General features: G+C 39.1%; 2 protein-coding genes across 2 annotated transcripts; both read right to left on the bottom strand.

The window, feature by feature from the left end:
• Window positions 1-3,358: 3,358 nt before the first annotated feature.
• On the bottom strand, window positions 3,359-5,629 carry LOC110018845 (pentatricopeptide repeat-containing protein At1g08070, chloroplastic-like). The gene has a single exon (XM_020716303.1). The coding sequence runs from the start codon at window positions 5,494-5,496 to the stop codon at window positions 3,421-3,423; it is 2,076 nt and encodes a 691-aa protein (XP_020571962.1). The 5' UTR covers window positions 5,497-5,629; the 3' UTR covers window positions 3,359-3,420.
• A 5,112-nt stretch (window positions 5,630-10,741) lies between these two features.
• Window positions 10,742-11,379, bottom strand: LOC110018943. The gene has a single exon (XM_020716423.1). The coding sequence runs from the start codon at window positions 11,196-11,198 to the stop codon at window positions 10,767-10,769; it is 432 nt and encodes a 143-aa protein (XP_020572082.1). The 5' UTR covers window positions 11,199-11,379; the 3' UTR covers window positions 10,742-10,766.
• Between the last annotated feature and the right edge of the window lie 584 nt (window positions 11,380-11,963).

Genomic DNA, 11,963 nt, shown 5'->3' on the forward strand with positions numbered 1-11,963 from the left:
ATAGCATACATCAAGCAGCCAACGGCACTGGCATAAGGAACCTTTGCCATGTCTTCCATTTCTGTATCTGTTTTAGGACACGTTATCAATGCAACTTTTGTAAGGGAGTGGTGAAATAGGTTGGAAAAGTGGCAACGACCCAATTGTTATGAAGGAGTACTAGCGGTATAGGTCAGGTGCCAAAATGTATGTTACCAGCATCATCGATAGTGTTGGTGGTTGGGTGGTAATGATGGTAATGGTCGAGCGATAGTAGTTCATCGGTGGTGGCAGCAAGACGGCAATGTTCAGACAATTGTGGTTCAATGGTGACAGTGGTTTGATGGTGATGGCTGAGCAGCAGTGGTTCGGTGGTGGTGATGACCAGATGACAAGGGTTAGACGAGAGGAGTTCGACAGTGGTGGCGGCTCGATAGTGATGGTAGGACAGTGGTGGTGGTGACCATATGGCAGTGGTCAAACAAGAAGAGTTTGGTAGTGGCGGCGGCTCAATGGTGATGGTCGGATAGTGGTGGCGGCATTCAGTTGACGAAGATCAAGCAACAACAGTCTGGTAGTGGCAGTAGCTTGACGACGATGACCAGGAAAGGGTGGTCTAATGGTGTTCTAGCAGTAGTGGTGCAACAGTGGTGATTACTTGACGACAATTATCGTGTGATGGTAAGATGGTGACGACAACTCGATGACGGTAGATGGCAACGACGATGGTGGTTTAACGGCGGCAACAGCTAATTAGCGAAAGTCTAACAATGGTGGAGCTCTGAAACCTCCAAGAGCTTGGAGCTCCTTCAACTTTCTCTTCCAAGTCCAACTTCTCTCTCATGAAGAGAGTTGGGGTCCATTTATAGATTTTATAAGTGACTTCATCTGTAAAAATTGTATGAATCTAGACCACTACATCAGACGGCCCAAAGTGAGCTATTTGATTAGATGATGTGAGCATTTAAGTGTGTTAATGATGTCAAAATTAAGTGATCTTGGGCTCGTCATATTCGGCTCCTCAAGACGTTTGATCTGACTATAAACTTATCCGATTTTGAGATCATTTGGTCCTCCCAAAATATATTTCAAAGCTTCCAACTATTCTTGTCGTGCATGATTTGAGCCACTTGGACTCGAGTCAATTTTTTTCTTATGTCATCTTGTTTGTCTCCTTGAGACACTACTCTTGATCATAAATCAGAGTGCAGACATTTCCAAAGTTGATTTTTTAAGCTTCGACAAAATGCACGTCGAGATTCATGTGGATCAATATGATTTTTTTTGACGTATTGACGTATTAAGCCTAAAATTTTGCAAATCACATAGCTTTGGAGTTACTTGAATTAGTACGATGAGATTATGGTTTTCTTATAAACTAGAAAACTTTGATGTTTGTTTGGTCCTTCAAATAATTTTCATGAGATACTAATTGGCTTCTTTGGCTGTTCAAGGTTCCAATATATGCCAAATTTTATGTTGATCAACGCAGGAAAGGAAGGCTCGGCGGTCGCCGGAAGAGGAAGGTTCGCGCAGGAATCGGGAACGAGCAGATTAGGAAAGGAGCGGAGGAATCAAAGAAATTAAATCTGTATTTTTTTAGATCAAATTGGGCTTTTTAAGTTCATTGTTATTTTTTTTAGATCAAATTGGGCTTTTTAAGTTCATTGATCATTAAATCTGTGAATTTTTCCATACCCAAATCCAAAAATAAACTCGAACAAACAAGTGCTGAAGCAGGCATGCAACTAAGTCTTCGTTTGAGAAGGCGCTCAAGTTATGTTCAGTTGCTGTGAACACCAACGTGGAATTTGTTTTCGTCTGGTGAAGCAACTCCTCCCGATATTATTTCACTGGAACTTCAATCTTTTGTCGTTTTAAAACTCAGATAATAATGTTTGTTCCGCCACGCAACTTCCAAACTCCTTCAAACAAAACCTAAGCCACCATAATTCAGCGAAGCTCCTTCAAATAAAACCTAAGCTGCCATCATCGGTTGGCGTTGGTTGATGCTCAAGTGACAATTTGTTGAGAAAAATTAGGGCGAAGAAAAACAGTAATCGACACAAATCCAGAAGAACACAGAGATTTAACGAGGTTCGGCAAATATTTTTTTTTAAATATAAAAATTCTTTTATCCCCCTATTAAAAAACTATATACACCTCTTGAAATGAGCACTAATCTATTATTTTTTACACTATATATTAAATACTGAAGGAGTAATGAGCACTAATCAATTATTTTTTACACTATATATTAAATACTGAAGGAGAGTTTTTTTCTTTTAAATTCTAAATAAAATATTATTTTTTTTTAAATGTAAAAATTCTCTTATCCCCCTATTAAAAAACTATATACACCTCTTGATCTTAACAAAGAAAAAGAGCAAAAATCGCATTGTTACGCTTTATTTGTTAAAAGAAAGGCAAAATTACATACATACCACAAAATATTTTTGTATTGACATATCTAAGACCCAAAGTTTGATATTTACACTTACAGTATTTTGGTAACATAAATTTATGCATGAAAGAGTTAAAAAGTAAATGATGATGCTATTTTCTTATGTAACAATAAAGATTTGAGTATTATGCCATAAACATGAATGTTCTTTGATCGTCAATGCAATATATTCATTTACATTTACTTAAATTAATTTAAGTTTATTACTATATTTAAATATTCCAAATTTTTCAAAGTTAAGTCTCATAACTATGAAAGAAATGGTGAGGACAACATCAATATTACATTATTTATAGATTACCTTAGTTTTGACACCTATATTTTCAATTAATATTTACATAATTTTTCTTCAAATAATCTGACAATGTTGTATGCTTATTAGAAACCAAGGTCATGTCTATACCAAGTTTTCAGCATAGCTAACTCTATTATTTCAAGTTTATGCATTTTTAATATAATATTATTTCAAGTTAATCATGTGAAAAAAATTGCTACTCCCCCTTTATCTCCTTTATGTAGAAGCATACGTCAGCACAAATCTTGAGCAAATCTGATAGGTCTAAGAAAACGTGGTTAAAGAAAACCCACCAATAACTGAAGTAAACAAAACATGAGTCAAAAATGTACATCAACTCAGTTCCCGTAGAAAAAGATCCAAAGTAAATCGACATATCACAGAAGTTAATCGTTCAACAAGGTTAACTGGGTAAAAATTCTACCGACCAACAGATAGCTTTAGTCGGTCGACCACCTGAACCTAACATAACTTGTAGAGTGGGATCTCGCCAGTCAAAAGATTACCGGCCCCAAGCAGCCGAACGAAGAGAAGAACCAAGCTCAAGGCTTATTTATTTTTTTATCTATTTACACATGTATTAAATATTTATTTATTTATTTTAGACTAAATTACCTCACCCACAAAAACTAACTCCTTTCCCAAGGGGAAAAAAAGAACAATAATAACCCTTCAATCATGGTTACCAGTAATCATTACAAGAACAAAAACCATCCTTGAAGTGATGAAATCTATTCCTATCTCTCACGACAATTTCCCTTCCATAAACCTTGGAGATCAGCTTCGTCGCCACGTGACAATCCCTGCATACTCTCAGGTTCTTCCAAACTCTAAGCACAGCTCCCGGCGTCGATCTCAGAAGCCCCAGCGCAATGGCCAACTTCTCGCTGTGATGCGACACAGAAAGTTCCTTCTCCTCCTCTTCCGCATCTAATCTCGCCTCTGCTACATCACACACATAACCAGCTTCCTTAATCCTCATCATCATCTCATCAACTTTCTCATATATCTCCTTCCACAGAGGATGCGCGCTATCTTCCGCGAAGAACTCATGCATAACACCATCCACTTCAACAGAGCTGCAACCTGGAGTTTTCCTTATCCCTTTCTCCTTCATTTGATTCCTTAATCTTACAGCGTCCTCAAATCTACCGACTGATGCGTAGATGTTGGAAAGGAGTATGTAATCCCCACTTTGTTTCGGCTCCAGCTTCACCACCTGCTTCAAAGACTCCTCTCCAATCTCTACATTCTTGTGGATCTTACATGAAGCCAACAATGTCCTCCATATGACAGCATTCGGCTTTACAGGCATTTCTATCACAAAATCATAAGCTTCCTGAACCAAACCGGATCGGCCGAGCATGTCGACCATGATACCATAGTGTTCGATGCTCGGTTCTACGCCGTAAATGCTGCCCATGCTATGGAAGAAGCGCTTTCCTTCATCAACTAGTCCTGCATGGCTGCAGGCAGACAGCACAGCCATGAAAGTCAGCTCATTGGGTTGGAAATCTGCTTCAAGCATAAAAGAGAAGAACTTCAATGCCTCTTCTCCTCGTCCATTGCTGGCTAAACCCTGGATTATCACAGTCCATGACCACGCGTTCTTCTGCGGCATCTTCGTGAAGGTTTCCAGGGCGTCAGCGATGAACCCGCATTTCGCGTAGAAGTCGACAAGAGCGGTGCCCAGATTGACTGTCATCTTCAGCTGCTTTCTCCTGAGATAGGAATGCACCCACTTGCCTGTCTCCAGGGCTCCAAGAACAGCGCAGGAAGATAGAACACTCACCATTGTCACTTCATTGGGTTCCACTCCTGAAATCTGCATGTCATGGAAGAGTTTGAGCGCCTCCCTGCACTGGCTCCATTGGCTGTAACCTGAAATCATGGCGCTCCAGGCGACGACGTCTCGGGACGCCATTTCGTTGAACAAGTTCCGAGCTTTCTCTACTTGGCCGCATTTTGCGTACATATCAACAAGTGAAGTAGCTAAATTTTGATTACTCTGAAGCCCATTCTCATGTACATAAACATCAATCCATTGCCCCAAATCCAAGACCCCGAGCCTTCCGCAAGCCGTCAATACGCTAATCAATGTGACCTCATCAAACTCTGCTCCTAATGCCAGCATGTCATGGAACAAAGTTACTACTTCTTGCCAGCTTTCGACCTTGAAGTACCCCGCAAACATGGCATTCCATGTCACAATTCCTCTCTCGGTTATTTTATCAAACAGCTTGCGAGCATCAAAAACATCTCCACAGCTGGCGTACATATGTATTAAGCTATTCAGAACGAAATCTTCGCACGCAAGGCCACACTTGACAGCATAGGCATGCACCTGCTTCCCAATTTCGACCGAGTTCAGGCGAGAGCAGGCCTTGAGGATGCAGGAGAAGGTGTGCTTATCAGGTTTAATGGAGGAGGCGAGCATGCGGAGGAAGAGGAGGACGGCGTTGGTGGGGAAGCGTGAAAGGATGAAGGCGCGGATCATGATGTTGAAAGCTTCGGTATGGGGTTGGGGATTCTGATCGAAAAGCTTGAGGGCGTAGTCCATGGAGTTGGGGAGGAGAAGAGCAGAGCATTCGAGTATGTTCTCGAAAGTAGAGTGGTGAAGAAAAGAGCCGGTTTTGATTAGGTGGGCGTGAATTTGGCGGAGGTCGCGGAGGCTCTTGCATTTTTCGAGGAGTAGGGTGCGGGGATTTGGGGGGAGTTGGAGGAGCGGAGGGGGAATTATGGCGGGCATAACGGCCATTTCTGACACCCGTTCTCAGGTAAGGCGGGCAAGGATACAGATGCGATCAAGGTGCTATTTGCTGAAGAATGAGGATTCTGTATTTTGAATTTGGAGACGAAATAAACATAATCAGAGAATAATCAGAGAAGATAAACATACATACAACTGAATTCTTGTGTATTTACATATCTAATAAGTTAACTTTAATTTTTACATAAGCTTGAAAATAAATATTTCACTTTTTAAATGTTAGTATTGATGCATGTCGAAAAATTTGTGGTGGTAAAGTAATAATTTGACGTCTTTGCGTAGTACGAGATCCAACATACACACAAAGAAGAAATATAGTGGGATAATATATCATGATTTTTATATGGAAAAAATCCTACAAAGGGAAAAAAATCACACGTCTGACCCATTCGAAGTAATCCTCTATGTAATTACAAATACACAGACTCACTTTTCTCCTTAGTTAGAATAGATAGAATTGCAAAGTTGATATACAACAATATTTCAGCAATAATAGTTGTAACAAACTGCAAAGATTATATGTGATTGCTATAAAGGTTGTAGTCAGTTGATATGAAAGAGATAGCCTGCCATAAATGTTTTAGTTGGTGGATGTAGTGTCAGTTTGTTGTAGAGATTATATTTTAATGTTGTCGTAGTGGTTGGTTATGTAAGTCGTAAATGGTTGTTTCAAGAGCGTTGGTTGGTCACAGAATCCGTGGTAGGGAGTTACAAGTTGTGAGCAAGATAGGACGTTGTTAGTCACATAGGTCATCCTAGTAATTAAGCTAAGATAACATGTATATGCCATAGAGTTCTGAGTCGAGAACTGATTGAGTTGTGGAACAAATAAGTTGTAGTTAGTCACATATGTCATAGTGGTGAGCTGCAATATTCTCGTAGGCCGCAAGGGGGAGCTATCTGAGCTATGAGCCATGTAATTTGTAGTTTGTCACATATGTCATAATGTTGAGTTGTGAAAGTGTCAATTAGTAGTTGAGACCATAACAGGCAGCTATGAAGAGAGAACTTCGGGCGTCTGGAGGAAGTCATCGTATCGTAGGTATAGCGGTCATAAGCCATTGCCGTCATGAAAGTGTCAATTAGTAGTTGAGACCATAACGGGAGCTATGAAGAGAGAACTTTAGGCGTCTGGAGGAAGTCATTGTATCGTAGGTATAGCGGTCATAAGCCATTGCCGTCGAGAGTTATCACTATATCTTAAATATGGTGTTACTCATTACCACATATTAGGAGTAAGTTGAAACACTTGATCATTGTGCAGTTACATTGTATTCGGGGTGTGTTACATTATCTTTGGGGTGCATTGTTACACCGCAACATATAACATTACTTTGCAAGGTTCATCGATGGTGATTGGCACGGGGTAGTTGATGGTGGTCATTGGCGACCAACGAGTGGTGGTCAGTGACTACTAGAATAGAAAGCGTTATACGGGTCTTCAGTCAATAACAACGCTAGAAATTGTCTCGTTCTCTTCTCCTTTAAGTTCAGGTTCAACTTTCATGAGGGGAGTAGGGCTCTATTTATAGAGTCTGGGAATGACCTTGCTTGTATAAAAAAAAACATTCATACTACTCCATCGGACGACTCAGAGAGATTCTCATGATCAGACAAATTATTGTGAATATTTTAGTATCTTAATAATATAGGAATTTACTGATCTTGGGTAGATTGGATTTATCTCATTGAGATGCTCGATTTGACTATAAGGTTATCAGAATTGGAATCCATTTGACATTCCAAATAGCTATCTATAGATTCTAAGAAAAAACTCATGGCATGGATCGATCTTGATTTCACTCGGATTTGACCAATTCTACTGTCATCGTGTTTGTCTCGTCTTGTTGTGCCAATCAATTTGATTTTAAGTTTGTTAAAATTAGAGTTCCTAATAATTTTTAATTAGAGTTTGAATTTTTCTTGCTCAAAAAATGCTCCTAGATTTATATTAATTGCTTTGAGAATCATGTCCAATGACAAATTTTGTTGATAATATATCAGTTAACCCCCAATTCATGGTTATTTCATTACTCGTCCGAAAATTATCAAAATTATATAAGTTTGAGGTAACTTTTACAAATTTTGGAAAATTTTGTTTTTTTTTTATAATTTTTGTGGGAGATGGTGACATGTAACAATCGGTGTTGGAGGTGCAAAACATGTGCGAGTCATAGGCATGAGTGTGAGTCATAGGCATGAGTGTGAGTCATAGGCGTCACTCACGGGCATGAACGCAGGACACTCGAGCTGGCTGTGACTCACGGGCATGAACGCAGGACACTCGAGCTGGCTTTAGGTCGAGCCAGGTCAAGTAATCGGACGACGTAGCAGGCAGGGAGTGAGCTGGCAAAGCGGGTCAGGTCAGGTGAGCCTGATATCTCATTATATTGGGATGTGACTGGGTCAGGTGAGCCTACGACAAGATTATGTGTGTTGTGATCCCTTTCACGTGGAGACGTGAGAAACGCACATAAGCACTCGGATCACACAAAGCAACTGCCTGATCATGTAAAATCAGGTAGATCGCATGCTACGACTATCTAATCATGCAAAATCGGGGGGTGGGAGGGGGGCTCATCCCTGCCATAGAAATACATGTGGATTTTCACATGTAATAATTTTTTGTTGTTGTGCACCCCAAGAGCCTTGGTCTGTTGTTGTGCCACTTTTTGGCATTGTTGTTGTGTCATTTATATGAGATTCTCCACGTCACTATTACACTTTTTTAAGAAATTTTTTGCATTATTAGTGTGGTTTTTGGAGGATATTTTCGACAATATTAGTTCAATTTCAAGATGAAAATTTTCATGCTACAATTATGCTTTCTAATAAAGATTTTTAGTGTGTTGAGTTGCCTGCATCTGGGAAATCACATCTCTCTTGATGTTGATACCCTTTGAAGATAAGCTGAAATTTTCTTCTAGGACATACAAGAGTGTGCTTGTTAAAATAAACCATATCCATGACAAGCACAAGAAGGTGAATAACTTTTGTAGAGTACGCATAATGTTATTGGTAAATCAATTAGCAAAATGAAGAGACAAAACATCTTCTAGGGAAGTTTTTCTTCCTCAAAAATACCAAGAACTAATGGATACTCAAGAAGAACTAAGTGAGACATGGGCAAACCTCAATCAAAATGTGGAGATTTCACAAGCTATTCAAGCAAGGATGATGTCTCTTAAAGAGGATAATATAAAGCAACGATCTCAACTCACAATAAGATAATTTTGTCAATGCCTCTAATAAATGGTTTATTGATCATATCGTTGGACTATAGCAAATCTTAAGGGCATCTTTTATCCAGAGGCCTAAGGATCCCCCTCTGGCTTAGAAAGGGAGCCCAACTGAAAATGACTTGCATGAATGTACTCCTAATGTTGAGGAGGATGTCGTAGTAGATTAAGGTCGGTATGTCGGTATGCATGGCTATTCTAGCACTTTGGTGATAGTGTGTCGGTATTTGTAGCTCTTCCTGTTTTGATGTAGTCAGTGTGCTAGTTTATGCAGCTTATTTTCTGCTTGATATAGCTCTTTACACCTTGTGATATTGCATAACTTTGACATCATATTACATTTTTAAGTGTCACTTCATTGTTTACCCTGTAGTGAAATCTTGGATTATAAAATTTAATTGCGAGCTAAGAGTTTTCAAAATTTTCTTAAATTACTCAAATAATATTAACTTGTTCAAAGTCGTGTTATTAGAGATGAAAAAACACCCTAGTTAAGAATGCACAACTTATCCAATGTTGTTTGTCAGAGCACCAACTCAATGATTGTTACCTGTAATGGAAAAAAATTAATTGTAATCCACTAAGGATGTAAAACCATCTTAGATTGTATAGCCAAACATGCTCTATAAAAATAACTGTTATTAACAAAGTCGAATGAAATCCATCAATTATTTTTGACCTATTCAAGATCGGCGTATAGGTCAAGATAGACTATACTTCTTATTGGAGATATGGTTACGACATTTGACAGCGTTGTTGTTGCTTTTAAATTTGTTGTCCCACAATGGGGTTATTATCCACACGAACCTGTAAAACAACCCATGTATTGAATCTTGAAAAGATCAGCATCTTAATCGAGTTGAGGAAGAACTCTGGTATGATGGGTAGAATGAGGAAGCGCTCTTCATGATGAAATTTGCCCCTCAGACAAAAAGCGATTCTTAAAAATTTGATCTTTGAATGAAATTTGGGATGACTACACAACCAAAATCATGTTAGAGACATTAGCATGAATGACCTTTTGAGACTACAATGAAGATTGCCCCCCAACATAATTCATAAACTTAGTGTTTATGAATTCAGGATGTATTTAGGATGCATCATGCAATGAAGATTGCCCCCCAACATAAAAGTAGCCTTCATAAACTTAATGTTTATGAATTCAGGATGTATTTAGGATGCATCATTACGCCGCAAAATTCATCGTCACTTTGCAAGGTCCATCGATAACGACGAGCAGAGGGCGACTGACGGTGGTCGACAACAACCGGCGAGTGATGTTGGAGGGTAGTCAACAGCTACGAGAATAGGAAGTATTTGTCGGGTCTTCGGTTAGAACATGAAAGATACTTAAATTATGAAATAAAACTTGGCTTTAGAATGCAAGTTAACTATTGAAATGATTCTATAGTCTAAATTTGGACACAAAAAATATTTATGTGCTGAACAAAATCAAGAAATATGGCCTTGATGATGAGATTAGCAAAGCCCAATTTGGCCAAACTTCCCCTATATTGGTGGCTCAGCTCGCTCTTGTCGCTTCCAACCCACAAAGAAAACTCACATGATGAACTTCGTAACACTACTGTCATTCTAAGGTGCGCCTCCAGTGCATGGTTCCATGAATAACCATTACAAGGAGATTGAAATCAGCTCAATGTCAAAACACTATAAACATTACAATTAATCAAGCATTCAAAGATCTTCATTTCTATCTCAGCAGACTTAAAAATGCAGACAAACAACTACAACTTATGATTAGCTTTGGAGCATTAAACCCAAAAACTCTTTTTTTTTTTTTCAAGCCAAATCTGATGAACTCTTACACGATCAACTGAAATGAAGAATTTTCTTAACCAAACGACAAGCTGGACAGAAAAGAAAAAAAGAAAAAAAAATGCTCTTTTAACATTGTCAAGAAATATACTCCTACTCTCGCTGAAATGAAGAATTTTCTTAACCAAACGACAAGCCGGACAGAAAAAAAATGTTCTTTTAACATTGTCAAGAAATATACTCCTACTCTCCTTCTTCCGGAAGATCTCTCCCATCAAATCTCCTAGAACCCGCCTTATTAAACAAATTCCTCAAGCTATTCTTACTCTCCCATCTCCGCTTCCCTTTCTGCCTCCCACCGCCGCCGTACGACGGCGACGGCATCTGCTGGTCTAAGGTAAGGTTGCAGACCTCGAGCTGCTTGGCAATGGTGACAATCTCATAGGCATCCCACAGCGAACGGCTGAAATCCCATAAAGGTCCAGTCTTGGAGGCGGCGGCGGCGGCCTCGAGTTTGAAACGGGAGGGGCGGCGGAGAGGAGAGCGGGCGGCGCGGCCTGCGGCGTCGAGCTCGTTGGTGGGATTGGAATCGCCGACGCGAGCGTGCCAGGCCTGTGCGACGGATTTGAGGAGCTCGAGATGTTGATTCTCGTCGTCTTCATTGAACTTTCTCATTTTTCTGATTGGGGAATCAATGGAGCTTTTGGCGTAAGCAGAGCCACACAAGAGCACTGGATGTCATGTATGGGAGATGAGCGGGGTCTTATTTGCTTCCGGTACATATAAAATTGGGAAATTTAGATATATATCACATATAACTCTTATGTATATATATATTTGAGAGCTAAATTTGATGTTTATACTTGTGATGTAATCTCTTAATCATTCATCTAATAAAAATGTTTCATTATACATAATTAAAATATTAAGATTCATTCTGATATTTTTTTTTGCTTAAATTAATATATCTTCAACAATTTTTTGTAAAATTGTTGAAGAAGATGATTTATAGAAATATGAATATGAATGTAAAATTCAATGAAATGAGTGAAACAGAAGTTTCCTAGTGCTGATTTTGTTACCTTTAGATTAATCTGGATCGTACAAATCCCATTGAATTTTCATTGGTGGGTTTGATCAATGGATAGCAAAGGCCTCTATCCACTCAGCTCAAGCGATATTTTGTGGATAGAAATTCTTATTTTTAATGATTTTTTTTTTTGTTTTTTTTTTATTTTTATTTTGGCAATTCATACTAGGGCTGTCAAAACGGTTCATTGTTCGCGAACAGCTCGTGTTCGGCTCGTTAAGAAGCTCGTGTTCGGCTCTTTAATTTAGCTCGATAAGTTAACAAGCCGAACATGAGCTAAGATGTGTTCGTTCGTGTTCGGCTCGTTTTGACTCGAAATACTACTCATCAAGTTTATATATATATATATA

Source organism: Phalaenopsis equestris, unplaced genomic scaffold, assembly GCF_001263595.1.
Source record: "Phalaenopsis equestris unplaced genomic scaffold, ASM126359v1 Scaffold000036, whole genome shotgun sequence".
Lineage (NCBI taxonomy): Eukaryota > Viridiplantae > Streptophyta > Magnoliopsida > Asparagales > Orchidaceae > Phalaenopsis > Phalaenopsis equestris.